General features: G+C 31.6%; 1 protein-coding gene across 1 annotated transcript in view; it reads left to right on the top strand.

The window, feature by feature from the left end:
* LOC129227845 (rab11 family-interacting protein 1-like) overlaps nt 1-20,578 on the top strand; it is a 79,011-nt gene extending 58,433 nt beyond the window's left edge. The window contains exons 6-12 of the mRNA XM_054862462.1: nt 3,009-3,199; nt 6,552-6,689; nt 7,154-7,256; nt 7,353-7,454; nt 10,480-10,649; nt 17,388-17,545; nt 20,208-20,578. Coding sequence (XP_054718437.1) covers nt 3,009-3,199; nt 6,552-6,689; nt 7,154-7,256; nt 7,353-7,454; nt 10,480-10,649; nt 17,388-17,545; nt 20,208-20,211 — 866 coding nt within the window. The 3' untranslated portion in view covers nt 20,212-20,578. The remainder of the gene's footprint in view (nt 1-3,008; nt 3,200-6,551; nt 6,690-7,153; nt 7,257-7,352; nt 7,455-10,479; nt 10,650-17,387; nt 17,546-20,207) is intronic.
* Nucleotides 20,579-25,338: the final 4,760 nt, after the last annotated feature.

Here is a 25,338-nt window from a genome sequence, read left to right on the forward strand (position 1 = left end):
ATCAAACAAAACAGACCCTTCACAAAATTCTGATAAACAAGATCGGATCTGTCAAATTGTTTATTGAAAGAGCAAATCTGAAAGCAAAATAACGCATATTTCTGTGTATAAACCGATAATTTTTGGAACCTTTTTTTAAGTCAAATTAGAGGGATCAGCTTATACAAAATCGGCTAATTTTGAAAAAAAAAAAATCGGCACTTTTGGAATGCTCCTGCAAGCGATAAATAATGGCTACTGCCAAATAAATATAATGGTTCTTTGTTTTATCACAGCTAATTAGCAGCGGTGTTTTTGTAAACTTTTCTGAAAAGGCATTGGTAAGCACTTTTCTCCGCTCATGATTTAATAAACAATAATAATATATATCTACGAAATGAACTTAGAACTGCAAAGGGATAGTAATGGTGAGGAAAAAATATGATCGCTTCAGATAGGGTTACCAACTTCAAAATTATCACCACATAGCATCTGGCGTTGAACCTTTATAATGACTTGATTAGAAAATATTCTCATCATTTTGCCAGCTTGTCAATATTTGCGTTTTTACGGTGCGGTGCGATGTTTGATTGTTATTTTGGGAGAAAATTATATGGATTTTGATTTTTCGATGCTAACAAGGATGATTAACTTTAAATAAACTTTTTTAATTACCATTTTTTTTCTTTAGATGTCTACATTTTGAAAAATGCAATCTTTTAACATCCGATATGAGAATCACATTTTGTTCTTTTTTCAAGCTAACTTCGCTTTATTAGGATTCAAATAAATGAAAAGTCTCTTTATTTCTGTTAGAACTCTCATTTCAAGTTTTTAAAGCAAAATTCCATTTTCTGTTATGAGTCAAAACTTAAAATGCTAAATAGATGGTTTATTTTATTTTATTTTTTGGGTCAACTGTGTCCACAGATATTAATGATATGTTTATTATAGGACTCTAAAATGCAATTTTAAAATTATTTTATCAAAAATATTTCTTTTACATGCTGTTTTTATACTTTTAATGCCTTCACTTTGAGAATTGCGATCTCTTTGCATCCGCTATGGGAATCCGATTTTTCGAATTTTTAATGATTATTACGCTTTGTTAAGAGGTAAACAATTGAAATATCTTTTTATTTTTGTTAAAATCACGGAATTTAGAAGTTTTAAACCAAATTCTGTGCTTTTTAAGAGTGTCTTGGGTCAAAAAGTTGAATGCTGAACCCTATTCTGAATTTTATTTATTTATATTTTTGTTACAATTATTTTAAGTACTGTATAGAAATATATCTAGTATAATTTAACATAATGTAGAATGGTAGATAAATATTGATGCTTGAAAGAGCGATGCCCCCCCCCCCCCCGCCAAATATCAAAAAAAAATCCAGAATGATTTTCTTGACGTAGAAGAGGAAAACACTCAACTTTAAGTTTAATTGATGCGGTTTGTGCCATCTCTAAATTCTAAAATTTCGTTTTAACATTTTTTTTTTTTTTTTTTTTTGCGAAATTTTTTGATTTTTCACAAAATTATTTAATTTTTCACAAAAAACGGACCCAGTGAAAAATCCTGGACAGACCCCTGCTGGCATTAACCTACTACCCTTTTAAAATGTCTTATTGTCATTTGAAGCTCTGAGTCTGAGCTGCCTTTTTAAAGCACTCTGCAGTCTGTTTTCAACTATTTTTACAAGCAACACTGACACTCTTCATATGATGTGCGTTATCCAGTCAACAACAGCTTCCTTCTTGCAAAACTATCTCCCCCTATCCTTTAGATCTTTTAGGAAATTGATTTAATGTCAAGAGATGCTAATAATTTTTTTAAGGTTGTAAGTTTTTGTTAATTGTTCATTTTTGAGATCATAAATTTGCCATGTTCATTCTGGGACAAACAGAAATGCCCTTTTGGAGAATTATCTTTTAAAAATGCTTCTCTGCAGCTTTTTTTGTTCCAGAAAAACCTGAGTATATCTGTTCTGTTGAAAGATTTTTCAAATAATTCCTATGAAGTTATTTTTTAAGTCTTTATCATTTCCCACAAAACACTGTGTTACTAAAATAAATATATGAATTCAAAGCACATTGAGTATTGAGACAAAAATATCATTTATGTTTAACACTGAATGCTTTCTTATGGTTAAGGTAGTTAAAAAAACTGAAGAAATTTAAGAAGTGGTTTAATTTTCATTTCATTTGACAATTTTGGTTACCCAACTTGTTTTCTTCTTGCTTTTGTTAAATTAACAGTACCACTGACAAAACAATTTCTATTCTTCTGATTTTTTATCATAAAATGTGCACCATTTCTTGTACATTAGGCATTCAATTAGTGAACTATTACTTCCAAAATTTTTGTTCTTACAGCATCCTTAATTTACCTTGTGGATTTATTTCTTATAAATGCTGCCTAGATTCAAAATGTTTTCTTTATTATATATGAATACTGTATAGGACCAGAATTGAACATTCATGGTTAATAATATATACATATTTTTAAAGTTAGAGTATATTTTTTAAATAGTAGGAGTGCCCATCCCACCCAAGTTCAGTGGCACAAATTACCCCCTAAAAATTTTTTCACCTTCTTTCCCTTTCTTATTTTTTTTTTTTGCTTTATTTTATTTATTTATTTTTTTTTTTTCTGAATTAATGTTTTTTTAAATTTTTATTTAATTAATTTAAAAAAATTTAAATATTTTTTATTTATTTTTAATTATTATTATTTTATTTGAAGCGTTCTGTACTATGTCAATGACATACATGCAAACAGAAACAAAATAAATAAATGAAATAAAATATTAACTAAAATAAAATAAATAATTTTAAAAAATCGCCCCCAAAAATTTTGATGGTGCAACTTGCAACATAATCTCCCTCTGTGGGCACCCCTGTTAAAAAGAGTGCAAAGCATTTTAAAAATATGCATAATAAAACAGTGTTTTACAGAATTTCTATTTTGGATTTACATTGAATAAATTTTAGACATTTCTTTATTTTTGTGCTTTGACATTTATGTTTTACAGGACACAAAATACAAAAGTTACCTTCTCGTAGTTTGTCTCTGAGGAATTTTGATCCCAGAAAAAAATTAGAACGGATAAAAGAAAAACATTCTCGTAACTCGGAACCAATTGCAAGTGATGACTATGAAGAATCTACGGATAGCTTTGAAGAATTCTCTCAAGTTCCTATAAAGCGTCATGGCGCACTTTATGTAATTGAAAGATTTTATTATTATTACTTATTTTTTATGCGACTTTAAATGTTTTAAATCAATGATAATTATAAGGGTTAAGATTAACGTATTGTTCTCCGCATGAGACTCAGAATTGAAAGATTCCAGGTTTGAGACTAGCAGTGGCGTACCTTGCATGGGTGACACTCAGGTGGAGATTTGTGGTGTCACCCCTCCCCCCCCCCCCCTCCTTTACGAATGCAAAAAAAATTTCTCTTTGTAAACATGAAATTCATACAATTTTCTGAAACAACTACACTTGTGTCACAATGAAATTTTAAGTGAAATAATGTTCAAAGTACAAGTAAAAACTATGAACGAATTTGTATTTTGAATAACTTGTCCCAGACGCATTTGTGCTTCGAGAGGTTAAAAAAAGTAAGGGGTTGTATGAAATTGGTGACCCCTGAATTATTTCAAACATATCTCAAACACAGGGAAAGATAATGGGTTTTAGGTTTTTGATATTTTAATGGTTTCGAATCAAATTTGTATGCTCCTATTTTAGTTACCATAAACCTTTAGTTGTATCAGTTTTGGAATATAATGATGATGATGGAAGAGTTGTTGAATTTATGGATGAAAATTCATAAGTTTCATCGATATTCATTTCAAAGAATAACAATCAATTAAATTCCATGTTTCAGGTACTATTTGTAAATAGATTGCAATTTTTGTACATAAAATAATACACATTATTTTTCATGTGTATAATAGCGTATTACATGAAAATTGTACTATAATTTTTGTTGTAGTAGTTTATAATAATTAATGAAAAAAACCTTCATTTCAAAGTATTTCCTGCACAATAAAATATTTCTTGACGATTCAAAATATGCACACGTTCAAGTTTACAATTCTGTCGGCACTCCCTAAGTGCAGTGGCGTAGCTAGGGAGGGAGCGGTCTACCCCGGGTGGCACTTTTTGGGGGGGGGGCGGCAATTTTACACTTTTGATGCGAAAAGTTTTAACGTGTTTTCCCAGCAAGTAAATCATGCTTTTGATTTTTTCTGGAGTCAAAAAAAGGTCTTTGAATTCTAAAGTTGGGGTACGACTATAATAATAAAATTACTCAAATACAAAACCTGTGTTGTTCTTGTGGACATCTCAGCATTTTATTTTTTGTTTTTTCTCTTCCTTCGTCTGAAGCTACAGACGCAGGGTAGCGTCACATTTTTCAGGAAGAGCAACCAAACCTTCCTACCGCTTAAGGTCGTCACTAAACAGCCTAAAAGTGCACTTTTAGGCCTTGAGATTTCAATACCAACAAATTCCTTACGGCCCTTAACCCCTGACCCTTCCTGTAACATGATTAAATATAGTCTAATATGTGTGTTAAGGACATCAACTTCAAAGTTTAAAATCCCTATTGTATCCAATGTCTCCAAAAAAAAAATCGCAAAGTTGGGTTTTTAAAATTTAAATTTCAGAAAAATTCGAAGGTAGAGACCCCAAATGTGCACAAAATCACCTAACGTCATCACAGTTGGCTCCAAATGTTATTTTTAGAAATTTCTGAGGGAAGACCGCAAAGCCTACTTTTTTCTCAGTGATGAAGAGCTTAAAATGAGCAACAGTTTCCAAAGAGATTTCAAGTGGCAAACCACCCTCCGGACTTTCTGTTTCTCTCTTGACATTGTCCGTCAAACAACGGCTAAAGTCGCGTTTTTAGAACGTCATTTTCAATAAGTTTCATAGGGAAATGGGAAAACCACCTGACTTCCCAACATTTTTGGAAATAGTTTGAAACTTATGCCGTCAAAGATAGCCTACAATTGCGGTTTTGAAACTTTAGCATCGGAAAATTTCTACAGAGCTCCCAAACGTTTCCTATTCTCTTTAACGTCATCAAAGATGGACTAAAATTGATTTCAAGTTTGAAAATATTTCAGGAGGAAAATTCAGTCTTTGTTGGAGTTAGGGGAGACCCTTACATCACTAGATACAGCATAGTGTTTTTCAGCTTAGTTAAAAGCTTTCCGGACAGCGCCCCCGAACCTTCCCCAATATCTTCATGTATCCAAAGATAGTCTAAAATTGCATTTTTAAGACTTCAGTTTCGGCAAATTTCCTTAAGAAGTCCCTACCCCCTAACGTCACCAAAGAAAGCATAAAACTGGCTTTAATTTTGAAAAAAAAAATCTGGAGAGAGCTCAACGCCTCTTTTCTATAAGCATTGCCAAAAATTGCTTATATCTCCGAATTTCGACTTAATTTTTGGAATGTTTCGGTGGGGCTATGAATTCCTTTTCTTTTCCTTCTGAAAAAAAAATAAGAAGGAAAAAATAATTTTACTTTCTTCTTTTTTAAAATCTTATTCAAACACTTTTGACTCTATGTATAAACTATTTCCCATCAAAAGGGCGGCACATTGAGGAACCGCCCTGAGCGGCAGAAAGCGTAGCTACGCCACTGCCGAAGTGCCTTTTTCTTTTTTTAAAATATTGTTATTAATACTATTATTATTCAATGAGAGAGTTGGGCCACACTTGCCAATACCGCCTAGAGTGGCAGGACTACTAGAGCTGCCCTTGAATCCTCTTCAACTTGATTTAACAAGTCATATAGTATAGTTCCCTACATCATCAAATCACCTTGATTAAAGTTTTTTTTTAACTTTATTTTTAAATTTGGAAGTTAGTGAAGTATACAAGTATAATGTTTACCTTTGCACAAAAAGTTAAAAACATTCTAATCAAATTCAAAATGCAAATAGCAGTTTTTTTTTTTTTTTTTGGGCTACAAGGAGAACCTCTTTTTCAATGAAAAAAAAAAGAGCTTATGTGCTTAGGAGAGTAGATGCCTGTCCCTCTAAGGGTCAATGGTGCACCCCTTCAACTGTTACAAATCTCCTCCAAGAATGTGACCTCCTAAAATGAGATAAAAACTCATCTAAAATTACCCCCTCCCCCCTTAAAAATGTTGAAACGCAATCTGCACCACGGACCCCTGCTTGTGAATGAAAAGACAGCCAAGTAAAGCATTCTTCTCATCCATGTTTTTTATTTACTTGCATTTGTTTCAAAAGTTAGATCTCTTTCTCATCAGTCTTTACAACCTTGTTTGTAATTCTTAATGCTGTTTGTGCATTTTAAACGTTATTATAATATTTTTAGTGAACTATGTTTTAAAATTGTTGCAAAAATGACTAAAGGTTCATGTTAGCAATTTGACATTAGTATCAAAAACAAATAGCAAATAAATTTATGTTGTTTTATTGTGAGACCATATTAACAGAGGCAAAAAAAGTTTTCTGCTGTTGTTTGCCTTTATATTAACAAAAATTATCACTACTCTGAACTACATATTTATATTTTTTTAATCCAACAGAGTAGTACATTGTCTTTGCCTCAGTCAGCAATGATTACAAGCTGCATCCAGGAAGCAGAAAGCTTGGAAGAGTTGCCTCAAGACGATTCTGAAGAAACAAATGATACCGCAAAAGTGCCTGACCCCATAAAAGCAAATGTAAGTCTTGAAGAATAATGTTTAAAAAGACTTTGACACTCATAGTATTTAATTATTAACTTAATTTTTACTTTGGTCCTTAAATGCCCCTTGTGTGTGTTTGGGTACCATTACTTAGTAAATATTTCTTATTTATAAAAAGCTTTTTTAGTATTAGATAAATGTAAACACTCATACTGTGTTTGTAAATATTTGATAGATAGCAACGATAGATAGCCTTCCAGATGACTGCCCTAATTATTTAGTTTTTTGCCTTGAATCTGTTTAGTCTAAAAATTTCATTAAAATCTATTCAGAAGTTCTAGAGGTACACAACCGACCTTGAACACCTTTGTTGCTTTGAGTTCTTCAAAAAAAATAATGTAATATTGGCTAGTAACAAAATCCAAGTGGAATATTTTTGTGCAAAATTATAATTTTGATTGACTATTTATGTGAGATAAAACTAATTTTATGTTATTTAGGTCACAAAAGTTCTTGGGAAAAACATCAGCAATTTTTCAGTGCCTGAACCAAAACACATCAATCATGGTGAATGGGCGAACAGGGTTTTGTCTCATGTTAAAGGTATTAATTTATTTTTACGACTGTTGTGAATTAATGACAGTTGTTGCATTTAAAATTTTGTCTTGAAAAAGATGATTTCATTATATTACTTTGTAGAATCTCCAATTGCAAGATCTGAAACAAATTTAATAGAAGCACTGAAAGCAGAATCTCCTATGGCGCCGGTTAGAAGGAGTAAATTAGAAACATTAAAACACAGTAAGATAGCAGTTCTTTTCTTTAATATTTTTCATTAATTTCAATTTCCTTTAGCTTTCTAAAAATAAGCTATATTTAGTGTGTTGTTGAGTACTTTTTCATATGAGGAAAGATCTTTGTAAAAATTGCTATTTTCCAGTGTAGTGCAATATTTTTTTTAAATTTGCGATGGCAAAGTTTACAAGACCACTACAGCTGAAGAACAAATAAAACAAAAAAAAAAAAAAAAAAAAAAAAAAACACAGAGAACAAATATTAAAATAAATAAACAGCTGCAGTAAAAATCTATGAAACCAAACGGCTCCTCGCCTCCCTGTAGTTGTCTACTAGAGTTCGCTAGAGTTCTACTAGTTCGCTGTCTTAATGCAGGACAATAGGGGAGGTGGTCCCCATTCAAAACATATCCCAGAATACAGAGCATGCAGAGAGGGCTAGAAATGATATTGAAACAATGTAGGTGCTTGGGTAGACAATCATGTCCCGTGGTCAGCCTGAACTGGGCCACCATTCCATATTTGTGTTTATTTGATAGGAGAGGGAGTTTGTCTCTTCATGGTTTTGATGAAGTTCTAGTGGCAAGACTGCTCCAAAACTCCTCCGACATGTTGCTTTTAACCATTTGTTTAATAGTGCCAAAAGGAACTTCTCACTTCTAGCCTAGCAGTTTGCTGGATAATGGTACTCTTTTTGACCAGAGAGTCGGCAACTCATATCCCTCATCGCCACAGTGCGCTGGGATCCATTGCAAGACAATGTCTTTGTTACAGTCATATAGTCTCTGCAAAAGTTCCCGACACTGCAGGGTGTAGTGCAATATAGCTTATAGCTTTCTTACTTCCACACAGCCCCTATTCCGTTGGTCAGAAATGAGTCATTACTTGAGTTCTTGAGTTAAATTTCAGTCATTTATTAGAATTATTTATGTATGTTACTATTGAAGTATATGTTTCAATTATTCATATAATTCAATTATTTCATTGGATAACTGGACATTTCATGAAATAACTAGACTAAGTCAGTTGAAGTATATAAAATATAATAGATGAAAACTTTCTCACTTTGTTCAGTTATTCTGTGAAATAACTAGTTATACTACAAAATAACTAATGATAGACCGTTAAAGTGAAAAATAAAAATTTCAAAAATATTTTATAAATTAATGGCCATAAATCTGTACCTCAAAGCCAGAAGGACATAAGTCACATCATGATAATTTTACAGGAGAGGAAAAACTTTTCTGGCTCATGCAAAAGATAGCACTCACTCTCTTTTAACCCTGGTTAAAAAATTGAAAAGGATTTTTTAAAAAGAATGACGTTCACATGGCTCGATGCAGAATAGGCTTCTACACCAAATGCACAAATAAACAGAAAATCACATGTTTTGGACTTACATCAGTCTGACGCTGAGGTGCAGAAATAACTAAAATCTCTCCAAAAATAGTTTGTCCTATTGTGAATGATTAATTGGTAAATAATCAAAAAAAGCAGGTGACATAATTTATTATTGCTTATATTAGTTAAACAGAAAGGAAAAGAAGAAGATGCAACATAATAAAATGTACACACACACGTCATTACAAATCAACTGGAACTGGTTTAAACTTTCAAGTTCGATATTTCATACTTAAACAATTAAGCAATCATTATTTTTTTGCATACCTAATTAAACTGAAGAATTCAATAATTTTATTTACTTTAACTGACTTGTCCATTTATTTCATGAAATACTTAGTTATTCAATGAATCGATAGATTTCACACTTTAAGGGTAACATACTTAGTCTCAAAAAAAAAAAAAAAAAAAAATTAAAACCAGGGAGAATGATCTTAAAGACAAAGTTTGTTATGGTATTTCAAAAGACACGATGCATGAAATGTAACTTTTCTGCTTTTTTCGCACAAAAAGAAACTATTTCTTCTTGGTGTTTTATTCTTTCAATAAGCATCATTATAATTGTACTGGCTGCCAGTGGTGGATACAAGGGGAGGGTCATGGGGGGTCGTGCCCCCCCTAAACTGTTGACATTAGTATCTGTCCGCGTGTTCAAACACTATGTGAATAAAATGTAAACAATGTCAGTTGTCTTTTGAATTCATTAATTATTTTTGGAAGTAAATTTTCGAAACTTCTTCTTTCATTGCTTATATATATATATATATATATATATATATATATATATATATGAAATTAATTTGAAACATTAATGCCTATTAGGAGCTCTATTTCTGACCAATTTCGTGCTTTGAATTGACACCTAAGAATTTTAAGAAAGTTTTCATGCCGAATACCGTAGACGCGTTCGGCGAAAGGGAGGGGGGTGGCACGTCCCCCCTAAAATGGTAGTCTGTATCCGCACCTGCTGGCCGCTTGAAGCTTCAGAGGTACTAAAACTAAGTTTTGAGACACTAAGGGAGTAATGTTTCCATTAGTCTTTTATTATAGCCTATTATTTATAGCCTTTACTCCCATCTACTCAATCAGGGATTCTCAATTCGACTGAGAGAAATATATTTCTGTTTGTAATTTCTTTTTATTTTATATGTGAAATGCATATTTGTAAAATATATATATATATGTGTGTATATATATATGTGTGTATATATATATATATGTACATGTGTATATGTGTATATATATATATGTGTGTATGTGTGTGTATATATATGTATATATATTTCCCTGATTGAAATAAATTGAATTGAATTGAATTGAATTAGTAATGCTCTGTTTTTTTTTTTTAATTTTGAATACAATTTAAAAAATTTATTGGTTAAAAGAATACCCGGTGTTTAAGAAAAATATTGCAGAAAAATTAATCAAATTGGATTATAGATTAACATAGACATACTTTCCTTTTTTTCTAGAAACTGGCCCTAATGTGTTTTTCAACTTTTGTGAATTAGTATAGACCAGTGCTACGTCTTGACATTTTAAATATGGCACTTATTTCTTGAAATCTGTTAGTCAATATTTTCATCATTATGTGGAATGTTTTGCAATTAGAGCTATTCTTTTCCTTTTAGATTTAAGACGACACACCTTGCAATTAACAGAAACACCAGATTTATCAACATTAACATTGCAGAAGAAAAATCGCCCTGAAAGCTTAAACAGCAATTATTTCAAAAACAATAATGCTCCAGAAGGAATACCAGCAGAGGTGTTTCAACAATATGAAAAAATGAATCAGAAGGTATCTATGCTTGAAAATAGTTGAAAACTTTGTGCTGAAATAGGAGAAATAAAGTGTGTCAACCTTAATGAAAGTAAAAACTACTAAAAATAATGTAAAACGCTTTTTGTCACTTTTTGGTTACTTTAATTTGTACTTTTATATAAGTTGACACTTTTATTTTCAATTAATCTTATTTTTAAAACCTGTCCATTATTTTCTTCTAAATAATTATTAATTAAAAATTTTCAACCAGAATTAGAACAAGACTTTAAAAATCCTTATTAGAGTGGGGACAATTCCCAAAAATGTTCATTAGAATTAGGTCAACAATTTCTATGTAACGTCAATTCTCACCAAAAATCCTAGTTGAAATAAAAACAACAGTTGTTAAAGAAGGTAGTATTATCTGAGAATCCTCATATAAATAATAGCCGATGATAAAATAACCTGCGTGTTTCGACAATGAAACTCTCACCACAGCATAATCATTGGACAGGAGTAGAAGTGACCGACTTGTCACATATAGGACTTTTTCCAAAAAAAATATAGGACAAATATAGGACACATTATATGAATAATTTTGCTATGAAAAAAGAAATAATACATATCATATAGGGTCTGGTGGGGGAAAGTGGTCAATGGGGTAAAGTGGTCATAATTCAAATAAATGGCTATACCTTAAAAATAAATGTTCGAATGAATGTGAAAATTTTATTTTAGAGTAGTGCAGTTAGAAACTACATTTTGAATACAAAATTTTACAACTGGCAAAATTTTATTTGGTAAAAAAAAATATTTTGAGTGATTATGAATTTTTTAAAAATATAAACACCTTTTTTAACTTCCTTGGGAAATTTTGTTTGTTAGAATTATGAACAGATTGACTGCACAGGAAGCTTCCTACATGTCTCAAGAACTCATACTCATTAGCAGTTAGCTGAATCTCTTTTGAATAATTTTTTAGAACAATTTTAGTAAGATGGGGTAAAGTGGTCATAATATTAGGCTTAACGAATATTGTTCTTTTAAAATCACTTAATCTTTAAGTATAAGGCAGGTATCAATTAAATATTAATTTCACTTAATATGTATTGTTTTTACAGTAAACAAGGTTAAATATATGAGTATATGCGCGTGCATACGCATATACTCGTGTAGGCACGTATATATACGTATTCACATAAATGCACCAATAAACACGTATTTGGGTATCTCGTAATATTTTTTATCTATACAGATATACATTCGACTATACACGTATATACCCGCTTATACTCGTACATATACGAACACTTATATACTCAGGTAGACACGACGTATATACACGTACATACTCGAGCTGACACTTACATACTAGCATATGATATACATGCATGCAGGGTGAGTTTAAACTCTTGGGCAAATTTTTAAAAGGTGTTAGAGAGGAGGATAAGAAGGAAGAATCATAAGAAACATATGGCCACAAACTCAACGCTGACACGCTACATGCAGGCAAAGCCAGAAACTAATGAATGCGAAACAGGTCACAAATTTATTACAAAAAAGACAATTTTACACAACGACTTAAGAAAGTTTTAAAGTCATTGATGAAACATGCGACCGGCATCTGTAATACATGCGTCGTAATCACTCTGTTGCAATTACGAGACTCTTGAAAAACTTTCATCAGTCGCTGCGCCTTTGTTGCGATGCGTGTATTAGAGCTACTACAGGCCTTACTTTTTAACAACTGTCTAAATATTTCTTAAGAACTAAAATGTCGGGTAAAATCTTCTTTGTGTAACAAATTTGTGACCTGTTTTCATTCCATCGATTTCTGGCTTTCTGTGCATGTAGCGCGTCAACGACCATAAGTTCCTTACGATTCTTTGCTTCTTATCCTCCCCTTTCACACCACTTAGATTTTGCCCAAGATCTTGGATTCACTATGTAAGCATACATGTATATTATCGGATATACTCGTAGATATACGTGGATACATGTACTGATGTTTACACATAAATGTACGTATATACGTCTAACAAGTATATAATCGTGTTTACACGTAAGCATACGTATATACTCTTGCTTCCACACACACATATATATATATATATGTGAGTAGGCACGTACCAAACACGCACTGGATATATCCACGAATTAACTCGTGTATACCCGTATATGTATGTAAGTACACTACTGACCGTTAAAATTGCTACACCAAGAAGGAATAATCTGAATGAAACAAAATTTTGCACACGTGATGGCAACATTGACACTAGAAAACGATTACAAAATGAAAGCAAAATGATCATTTATTACTGGAAAAATCTCGCATGAATGGAGGTTTAAGTACCCTGTTGCGCCACCTCTAGTTGGAATTTAAGAACCGATACGGTCGATCATTGAGGTACAGCAGTTTCGTACAATGTCTTACGTCTTCTCGTACCACAGTTGCTGTAAACGCGCCACTAATTTGATCAAATTTACAGGCTGTCCAATTTACCGTCTCAAGTGATCCCAGGTATGCTCAATTTGTGACATGTCTCAAATCGCAGATCAGAGCATCACGCAGACCAGAGAAAGTGATAATGCGGAAGAGGAAATCCCTTTACACCCTTGCTGTGTTTGACCGAGCATTGTCATGTTAAAAAAATGGTTCCTGGGAGCCCCGTCGTGAGTGCTAACACGTATGAGTTTGATCGAATGAGTTGCACGTTTACAGCAACTGTGGTACGAGATGACGCAGGATATCGTAGGAGACTGTTATGTCTCAATGCCCGATTGTTTCGCTTCAAGTACATCGTACATTCACGCTAGAGGTGGCTTAACAGGGTACTTAAACCTCCATTTATTCGAGATTTTTCCAACCATAAATGATCAATTTGCTTTAATTTTGTAATCACTTTCTAATGTCAATTTTATTATCACATATGTAAAATTTAGCTTCATTCTGGCAATTTCTTCTTGGTGTAGCAATTTTAATGGCCAGTAGTGTATCTATGTACACTAATATATGCGTATATACGTCGACTACACACGTATATACTCAGAAACTCAGGTATGCACATATATACTCGAGATACATGTGCAAACACGCAAATGATGTTAGTTTTGCGCGTATATACTCGCATATAAACGAGACTCGTATATACTCGTGTAGACACGTATACACACCTGTAGGCAATCACGTATACATGCTTATAAGCTCGTGTATACACGAATATACTTGAGTAGGCACATGCATGCATGTATCTGATGTATACATGTATTTATTCATATATGAACATGTTTAATCTTGTTTAAACGACACGTATATACTCGTGCATACCCGCATATACTCGTACATATACTTGTAACTATAAAAATAACCAAAATATACAAATAATAGGGTTATTTGTAACAGTTTTGTAGCTGTTTTTAACTATGACCACTTTACCCCATGCTATGACCACTTTCCCCCACCCCATGGGGTAAAGTGGTCATAAATACAAAGGGAAATGAAAATGTTATAAAACTACTTAAATCAATATTTTTTTCCTGAAATTTAATGTACGTGTTCTTTAATAATGCAATGTAAAATAATAACAAAAAAAGTTGAAGTATTTAAAGAATTTATTGTATTTATTATCCACCTAAGTTGAAAACCTACGATTTTATGACCACTTTACCCCACCAGACCCTATTATTTAGTTATTCTTATCAATGTTTTTGTTGCAAAAAAAAAAAAACTTCAAACAAAATTATAACTTACATCTCAAATGGCTTTCCTGTAGTTGAAAGAATAATTTTTGAAAAAAGTGTACTTTATAGACTAAATAACTGAACAAAATTTGAACAAAGCTGATTTTTTTTTTCTTCCTCACTCACGACCCAATTACAAATTCCACTATTATTTGATTTTATACCTAAACTGAACCTTTTACCACTTCTATTAAGAACAAACAGTGCTTGAGGAGGATCCTCCTGACGTTTTTCAGAGTTTTCTTTACGCTTGAATGTTTTAGCATGCTGCCTCAAATGGTTGCAATATGACAAACAGTTGCAAAAATGGCAAAAAGCGGTAAAATCATCTTTTCCTTTAGTGCACATGCACCAAAAGTTGTACAATTAATGTCCTCCTGGTTCAACCACTCCACACGAAATTGTGTTAAGCGATGCGATTTCGCCATTATAATTCCACTTAATACAACAAACTACGTTTTAACGTCATAAGGAACTAACATTCGATGATCCCAAAATTTTACAAAAAGAAAAGATTGCAAAAAGAATATTAGAAAATTCCAATTAGAAACTGCACTGAACACAAAAATATACCAACGATTTGATTTGATTTATGGTAACACACATTGGGGTATATAGCTATTCTCAGCGGAGAAGATTTTACCTCTAATAATTCAAAACCTTTTTCCATATTTTATTTCCAGGACAATACACATGAAAGATGTAAATTACATAGTAATAAAAGAACACTCATGGCTACAGACGGGAATCGAACCTGCGCCTCTCTGCTTACAAAGCAAGTTGGTGAAACCACCCGGCCACCAAGGCTCCTATACCAACAGAAACGAAAACCCCCATGATGGAAAACAAAACAAATGGATGTTGCCCTCCAAACGTAAAATTCTAAAACCAACTTCAGACTTAGTTCTTGAAACTCCACCAACTATAGAGTGATGTCACATTGCTGTAGCCAATGAGAGAAGATGCCTGTTGCAGGATTTAGTCAGTTGCGTTTTTTAATTTGAAATTCGTTTGGGCACGTATTTTCAGCGAAAAATCCGATGTCAGAAAGTTTATTTACTGTTCTTTTTAAAAGATATATAGGGTAAAAAAAGGGAATATAGAAAATATAGGACATTTTTGAAAAATATAGGAAATATAGGACAATTTTGATGCTTTTTTTGAAAATATAAGAAATATAGGATATATAGGACTACTTCGACCCCTGATTGGATAATGTGTTTTGGTGATGTTTGACACGCATGGAAAAGCTTTTTTGTGATAAGGTTGAACTTGATCCGGCGACTTAACAGTTTTACTGGTAAGATTGTCATTTTAAGAAACCGAAGGAACCAAAACAATTCATAACTCCAACAAATTATAGGGGGCGCTGCTGCCACTGTCTAATAGCAAATGAAAAAGGTAAAACAAACAAATGCTGTAACTTATAACTTGCTTTGAAGATTAATAAATGACAGTAATTTATCATGTTGTTTGTAGGAAGCTTTCTTTTCCTTTGTTCTGAAATTACATTACATTATAAACTATCTGAAGCTTGTAATTTACCCCAAAGAAAACAGGTGAAATGGAATGTTTTACTTTTTTTTGGTAGTATTGTAAATCACAGCAAGGAAGCATATTCGAGCTCTGGAGATGCGAATTGAGGCTATCTGCTGGAGTTTAGGGTTAATCCACTAGTGTTGGGATTAAAATTTCAACTATCAAAATATCACCAAACAGGCAATTGCTTCGTTCAAATGTAGAAAAAATATTCACCCGTCACACCATGACAGGCAACTTCCTAGTTCATATTACAAAAAGAAGAAGCAGTTCCCAAAAATCCCCATTAAAATAATGGCTATAGTCTCTGAAAACCAAAATAAAATTGCTTTTATCAATCTTCTGCAAATTAAGTCAGCAGCAAAAAAAAAAAGCAAGCAAGAAAAGTGCTCTATTACAAATTGCTGCTTAACATTTTCTTTTAAAAGTAGATCAATGTTACGGGTTAAATGCGTGTGATCATTTCATTTCAGTTTCTTCCACTAATAAGCTAATTTGATTTTGAAAATTTTCTTATATTACAGCTGCCAACCGGCAAGTTGAAAATGAGTGCACTTTACTTCTAAAAATTGTGCATTACATTGAAAATTTGTATAATGTATTTTGGAAAAAATCAAAATGTTTCATTCTTTTAGTTTTTAACTACACCAGGAAAAAAAATGTTAAGTTTTTCTTATTTTTTCCCCAAAAAACAAAAATTTAGACCATTTTGAGTGAACATTAGTGAGTTTACTTCGACATCATAAGAAGTTTGAGGTTGCAACTTATTTCTTATTCAAACTTTGTTTCTCATTACAATAAGTTGAAAAAAATATTATACAAATTGTGTGTGTAGAGAAATTTCCAAATAAATAGTAAAATAAATGAAATACTCAAAGAATATTCTACAACAGTCAGTTTCTACTTTCCCTTGGTGGGGCGGGTGTTTAAAAACCAGGGGTGGAAAAAACATCCTTGCATTCAGGCCCAGATCTGCGTACCCGTAGATCCTGCCAATTATGATTGTATTGATTTCGTTGGCTAGATTATTGCAAAAGTGCCAATAAACAGCAGTAAAACCAGAACGTATGGAGCCCTGCTTTATCTATTATGCTAAAATTGCATAAAAAATCGATTTCAGTATAAAACACACACAAAAAAAATGATCAAAATGCATGATTTTTGTGTATAAGTTGGGAGGAGTGTCAATGTGTTTGTAATACTGTTCCTTTTTAGTTGTTAAAGCCTACAAAATTGTGGGTGGTGAAATTATAAATTTTTACATCTGGCAAACTGTTATGAAGAAATATACAAAGCAATCAAAATTTGTACACAATGAGCGATATTCCATACAGTTGTATGATCTACTCAAAAATTTGTACATTGAACGAAAAAATTGTACAAGTAGGTAGCTATGTTACACAATGGGGTTGTATTTGTGCTTGATGGGAAGTTTTTATTTGCAGCTGATACATTTCAATTGTTTTAGGAAACTTACCTTAATTTCTATTTCAGGACTTAGTACTACTGGCCATCAAGCAGCAAGGTGATTTAGAAAGACAAAGGGATAGAATTTTAGATTTAGAAAACTACTTGGATAATCTTTTAGTTCGTGTAATGGAAACAACTCCTCGAATACTGCAAAAACCCTATGTTACTGCTGCATGTTACAGGTAAAGTCTGATGGTTATTTTTTCGTTGTTGCAATGTTTTAAATTTTAAAAGTGATCAAGTCCAACATAAATATCAAGGGATTTTAGAATAGGGCCTAAGGGGCACATAAATATGAATAAATGTTATTTTATGTAGCAATAATTTTGAGGTACCTAAAACCCATTGATATAATACAGTGAAACCTCTCTGAGCGCCACCCCCCCCCCCCCTTCCGTTCCATTAAAACTCAAACTGTACTGCTAATGATACAATTCAACACTTTAAAATTATTTTTTACCAAAAAAAAGTGAAGAAAATGCTTTTTTTTTTTTCATGATTTCTACTTTTTAGCAAAAAATGATTCAATTTGTCTTTGCTTACAATTTTCCAGCTTTATGGAAACCAATTTTTTTTTCAAGTTAGTTTTTAACGTGTAAAAACGAATCCTGAATTGAGTCACCAGCTATGGCTTCCGAATAAGCAACGATGTCGTCGATTTTCTCCAACGTTTGCCTAGTCGAAAACATGACTTTTTGTTTATTACAAATAATATCAGGAACTTCATCATCTGAATCCGAAATAGCGCCTGAAAAGCTCAAAAATATTGTTTACAACCATAAATACAGAAAATTTTTAAAAAATTCAAAATGTACATATTTTCCATAAAGCTAAAAATGTAATTATTAACATGGGCCCAACCATCCATTGCTCGCAGAAAAGTTTTCTGCTTCTAAAGCATCTGCAATTTCTTTTGCTTTTTGTTGAACCTTTGGTCCACTAATAGGAATTTTCTCCCCCCTTGCATTTTAAAGCATTCTAATACAGTTTCATTTATGTCAGTGAATTTCTCCAATTTTTATATTCTTTCAATATTTCCTCGTTTTCTTTAATAATGTTGTTTATTTGTGTCCTACTGCTTATAAATTATTCGGCTAACATCCTTGCAGATTTTCCCTTATCATACTCTTGCAAAACTTCTATTTGCTGATCTAAAGTTGAACAAACTCGCTTTGACCCTGTTACAGTAGTCAAAACTCTAGAATAAAAATGGTCAAGACCTTTTACTTAAAAAATTACAGTTCTTATAGATTTCTGAAACAGCTCAATAAGAGAAATGATAATTTATACCTACGGGAGCCTTATCTCAAAATGTCAACCCTTTCCCCCCTCCCCCCATTATAAACATCTAAACGTAGAAAACACCTGGCCGTTCTTACGAAATCTAACCGCAAATAAAATTAAAAACTGAAATAGAAGAGTAGTTGCCACTCTATTTTGAAGCCCAGACAGGGGACAACCCTGTTGCTCAGCGGGGTTGAGTGGTCGCCCTGAAGGGTTGAGTTAACATTGTTCACATGGGCTAGAAATTTTGTGCTGTGCAAAACTGGCCACTAACAGGGGTGACCGCTAACAACAAGAATGGCCGTTCAGAAAAGTTTCACTGTAAATGAAAACTTGATGCTCAAAAATTGTTTTATGTGCCATGTTTTTTATCATTTTTATAGTTAATAAATATGCAACCTATAAAACTACTGCCGTGAGAAGCAAGCACTTTTTAGTCAAAAATTAACTTTTCAGTTACAGACCTAGATAATATAGGGGCAATTCCATGGGTAACTGACTGAAATTTTAGAGGCAAAACAATACGTATTTTGTAATATTTAACGCAAAATATACATTGTAAAAACAATGTTTTCCCCTGGAGTATTGCATTTTTTAGACTGAATTCAATAGTATAATTCAGTTCCCAAAATACATTTTGGACGATTAAAAAAAATTGTTTAAATCATGGTAATTTACATGTACTTGTTTTTAAAATGTCAGTCAGTCAGTTACCATGTTTTTAATAAATATTTAAAGATCATCCAAAATGTATTTTGGAAATTCAATTATACCATTAAATTCAGCTTAAAAAATACAATAATCCAGGGCAAAATATCGTTTGCACAACATATATTTTGCATTGAATCTTGCAAAATACTTGCTGTTTTACTTCTAAAATGTTCAGTCAGTTACATGTGGAATTGCCCATGGACAAACATGCAAATGTTATTCCCAGAAAACTTTAAAAATTTGCAGACAGTTTTGATATTATTTAAACAAATTTCTGCATTGAGTGACATCTGTTGCTTGGCAATTTTGTGGTCCTTGCAGTTAATTGCTCAAAAAGAAGTATGTATGATTGAAAAAACATGCTGAGGTAGCATAGTGGTTCTCCAATCGCTTATAACTCAACGTTTTTGATGTCAGAAACAACATAACATAAGATTTGAGAGGGCACGGTATTTTTTGCAGAAAACTTTTAAGAAAGCAGAGTTTTACATTTTATCTAGGTCTGTTCATCTGCCCTGTGAATTTTATCTTAATCAATAAAAATTCTGTTTCAAGCAAGAGAAATTTTAAGATATTTGAAAAAAAAAAGTATTTGTGGGAGATGTGTACAAGAAAAATTTAACTTTCTTGTACACATCTCCCATGAATCAATATTGAAAATGCATAGAGAAATTCATAATTTTATGAATATTGATTTTTTTCTTCAGCTTTATAGTGTTATGCTTATTTTATTCTGAAAGTTTGATTGCTACTCTTCAGTATTTTTTAAATAATGTCACATATTTTTATTTGTTTTACATATATGACTCTGTACTTTTATGTAAATTGTTTGTTATTTTTTTATTTTAGATGAAAATTTGTACTGTTACAATAATGTAGACTTGAGTTATGGAAATCGAACAAAATTATGGAATGTATTTGGAGATGGATTAATAATTTTCAAATTCAAGGATAAGATTTTTATGCAAATTTCACTCTTGTTATAGTTTTATTAGGTGTTTCAAGTTGCATGTGTCAAAATGTATTGATTTTCTATCAAAGTAAAAAGAGAACAATGGTGTATTCGAAATTTTCGGCAACTTTTCATGTGCTTTTATATAAAAATAATACAATTTTTAAAAAATGTTACTTTTTATGGTTGTAAAATAGATGAGCTTACGACTAATGATTTTCATGAAGGATAATGTAAAAATCATCTCAATTTTGTATTAATTATTCCATTCTAGATTTTTCTTTAATATTTCTTCTGTCAAAATTTGTATCAAGTATGTGATGTTTCAACTTTAGTTTTGAACCTAAATTTTGTTTTAAAATATATTTTAATTTTTAAAAAAATACCTTGTTGAATTATTAAAAAAAAACTATTGGAGGCAATAAATCATATCTCTTCTGAAAAGATTTTTTTTTTCCACATTTTGGTTGAAGGTTATTGTAGTCATAATTATGTATAAGACTAAAGTGATTTATTATAACGATCATATCAGCATTTCTTATGCCTCAAAGATTGAGAGTCTTGACGTGATATTATCCAGTTGTGATTAGTGGAGAAGTTATAGTAAAAGTTTTTTCAACTATAGGAAAGTATTTTAATAGTTCAAACTTGTCATAGATTACTTTCTGCAAAATATTTTTGAGAATTGAGAATAAGAAATGCACTTGTGAACTTAATATTTATTTCATTATGTCATCTACTCATCATTCATCTCATGACTTTCTCTATACGTGTTCTGTAAATATGTGTATAATGTTTTAGATCTGAAGCAAAGTTATTAGTTTTATTCTTTTTGGGACTAGAAAATTGTTTTGTTTTTGAAGTAACGTGAAAAATGACTAACTTTGAACAATAGTTTCTCAAACAAAAAAAGTGCTGATTTTGTTTAATTCTTTTGACTACTAATGGCAGTGGTGCTCTATCTTTTTCTACCCAAGGGCCGCACCTCATATTAAAATCATTTCTGCGGGACAGAATACAAATAAAACTTCAAAATATTTCATTTTTTTTTAAATAACAGGGCAAAATATAGAAAAGGGAAGAAAATTACAAAAACAAATTTTGGTTGTTATCGTTACTTGAATGTTTATTTTATTAAAAGCATCTGTTTTTCAAAACAATTTTTGAATATTTGGCTCCTAATTTGTAACATTTCCACTAATTGTGCTTTTCAGTTTTTAACATGGAACAAAACAACGGGCCACATTGATTAGCTTCGCGGGCTGATTGTGGCCCTTGGGATGTAGGTTGAGCACTACTGCTAATGGGATGTAGTTGTGTTCCAGTCAAAAAAATTAAGCAATTTAGTCATGTTTCATCTTTAAATAGGGTGTTAAATATTTACAAAGTTTTCCAAAACACGGTAAACTTGTAATACGTCGATTCCTACAGGTTGGACATGTGCCCTAACATTAACTTAAATTTTTTCTTCATTAGCTCTCGACTTTTTCGTGTGAAGCTTAAGGATTATTACATAGCAACCCCATTAGAATAAGAACATAGGTCCCAAAACGGTCCCATGCGAATAAAGAGTAAGTCCCTAAAAATTTCGATAAGACTATTCACCACACAATTCTCACCACAGTTCTTAAATCAAGTCAACACGTAATTAAAATTAGAAACAAAACAGTGCCTTTATCATCATAGTGAGAAACACTGAGCTGTACTACAAACTTTTGCCATCAGCTACTAGTGTGATGCCTTAAGATTGCCTTATAGCCCAGGAGATGTGATAGCTTCTACCCATGTCAGGGATCAAACCTGAGTTATCCAGATGAAATACAGCAGCCCTAACCACTAGGTCACGAAGAGCACTTTGACTGGGATGTATATTTTTTAGCCTATAGATTAAAACCTTTTCCTTGACCCTGAAGTTAATAATATTAACCCAACAGAGCACTAATTTAGCAGAAGCATTTATATCATTTTATGTTACAAATATATTGGTGTATATTTTTTTCTTCAGGTATATGAGAAAAACTTTGAAATCAATTTTTGTTTCATTTGGGTTCTGCATTCTTTTGTTAACATATGTTTTATACATTTTTTATTTTGTTTCTCAACTCAATGAACCTTATGATTAGATTTGAGAGTACTTCTACTGTAAATTAACTTCCATGTTGTCTCAAAAGGAATATTATTTAGTTTATCATTTTTATGATTTGTATGTATCATTCTCAATGTACATATTTTATGTCATCATGCATGATTTTTATTACTTTGCCTGGAGCCAGTCTCTTCCATCATTAATCCATCAAAAGAAATGCAAAATATTTTTTAGTACAAGTGAAATAACGAAATAATATTCATTCATCTAGGTCAAAACATGAACTTTTGGCTTTTTTGGTTTTATTCACCTCATAATGGTAACATTCATTTTTAGAGAATGTTTTCTAAATAGTGTTTTATAAGAGAATTTCTTTCAACCGTGTGGGAGCTTTCTAATAGAAATGTTTTTCAAAACATCTTTAAGTTATTCTGGAAAAAAAAAGGTTCAAAAGAGACTAAGGTATCAATTTTTTTAACATATTTAAAAATTAAATGTGTTTGTAATCATTTGAACTTTCAATGCGTTCACCCTCTTAAGGTCGATCTCCTGATTTTGCAAGGTATCAAATATTTCTTTGTTACAGAATCTCATTTTTCCGATTAATTTCGTGAGAACTAGTCCTGAGTCACCCCAGTCAAAATCAATGGGGGCAAAACAAATCTTTAAGTGCTGTTTAGCACGCAAGTTCTCCTGTGTTAAGAGTTAAATGTTAAGTGCTGAAATGCTAATTTCCCACTTTTTTTTTTGTATACAACCTATTCCTCTGTGATTTAAAATATCATCCTCATGTACTTATAAAACATTTTTTTCCCCATTTCTCTTACAAATTATCAATGCTTTGACTTGAAAAGTACTTTCAAGTACCAAGTATGTTGAGAAAAATATTGTTAATCTTGTTTTTGACAATAATTAACAAAGAGTGTAAATGTTTTAAGTTAAAATTGTTTGAATCCAGGTTCTTTTGCATCCACAGACATATTGCAATCTGCCTTATTATTTATGGCTACTGTAAAAGCACTTTTTTTGCGAAAGTGAAGATGTTGGTGATTTTGTGAGCTGAAAATTTTGCAAATTTTATATGAACAGAACCTTAAGTTGAAAAATCCAACGCCGAGAAATGTTTCTTGAGATTAAAATTTTTGTGATCACAAAAAGCTCGTGAAAAATTAAAACCTCGCGAATTTTACTTTATTCCTTTTTGAGCTATTCACTCATATCTAAAGTTAGAAATGTGATCTGATTACTGCAACAAATTTCTAGGAGAATATTCTGATGTCAGAATATTCTCGAAAAATTTACTTACGAGAATATTTGCCTCTTTTTTGTTTTAGTCCCCCCCCCCTCATTTTACAGATTTTGTATTATATCCCAGATTGTGTGAAAATGACATTGTGTAACAACTTTTCTAAACAAATTCTGTCTCGGTGGTTTTTTTTTTATATACGTGTTTTTTAATATGTGCATTTTAGATATTAATAAAAACATTAATCTTTAACCATGGTTTATTTTTCATCATAAATTTGATCACCATTGTATACAATTTACACTTACAAAATATTCAGACTAGATAAATTCTATAGACACAAACCAAATAGTCGTATAACTCACTTCAAAACTTAATAAATATATTTTTTTAAGAATTTCAAATTACACATTGGTCTTGTAAAAAAAAGTATACAAACATAACATAAAAATTTCAGAATTTACATATGTACAAAAACTTTTTAAAATTCAGTTATTAAAAAACACTTCCATGCTTAAAACAGTTGATACTAGCAATATTGTAAAATGATTGATTTTTCTATCATAGAAAAAAATTCAAATCAGAATAATAATGAAGAATATTTAACAGAGTTGCCAGGTTTGACTAAGATTAGCAATTTGGGCTCTTTTCGATCGCACTTGGTTAGAAAATTTTCAAAAAGACCATTTTGCTGAACATTTCACCATGCAAAACATGAGTAATACTAAGCAATGTAAAAGTACACAAAAACTATTAAAACATTTAAAAATATATTAAAACATTTAAACAAAGAATGAATAAATCTTCCTCATAAAAACACAGGAAATGTCTTATAAGTATTTTAGTGTGGTTGCAATGGGGTCATTTCCAAAATTTTAAAAGTATTTTTTTTCTGAAAGAGATTGCTTAAAAACATAGAATCTGACCATTTTTGAAATAATTTCTTTAAGTTTAATATTTTTGAAAAAATTACTTAAATCGGTGCTTTTTTATCGTTTAACGCTTCTGCCGATGACATCACAAATGATGAAATGCCATTCACGGTCCAAAATATTTAATTCGCATCTTTACTCACGTGTATTGGCAACGACATGGTTGACAGCAAGCGTAGAGCGCAATTTTAATTTGCTTATTGATTATCATGACGTGGAAACACGACAGAAAGATGCGCCAAAGAGCATCATTTGTGAGGTCATAAGACCACACCTTGTTTGAAAAATCGGACACTTTAAAAAATTAATTAAAAAATAACTGTTGGGAAAATTAAAGTATTTTCTGGGTTCATGTTTTTTTTTTTTTTTTTTTTTTTGCTCATTCTATCAATTTCAATGACTAAAGTAGTACTTTTGACTGATGAAAACGACCCCATTGAAGACTTGCAGTTTGTTGAAGGGAGAAAAGTTTTCCTGCAGGTGAGCTATTTTTTCTAATTTCACGAAGCACAGTTGGGCTATTTTCCTAAAACTTCACCAGGCAACCCTAGTATTTGAACTACTTATTTGTAAAAAGATTCGTGAAAATTTCAAGGTTAATGAATGTTAAGTTGTACCTTGTTAAGTTGTAAAGTAAACAACACTTCAGTAAAACGTGGCAACAACCATCAAAGAGTATTTTTAAAAAAAACCGTAATTGGGTGCAAAATACATAGTCCTCGGCTGGAAATGACTGAGCTGGCGGTGTATTTCATGTACATATT

This window comes from Uloborus diversus, chromosome 8, assembly GCF_026930045.1.
Source record: "Uloborus diversus isolate 005 chromosome 8, Udiv.v.3.1, whole genome shotgun sequence".
Classification (NCBI taxonomy): Eukaryota; Metazoa; Arthropoda; class Arachnida; order Araneae; family Uloboridae; genus Uloborus; species Uloborus diversus.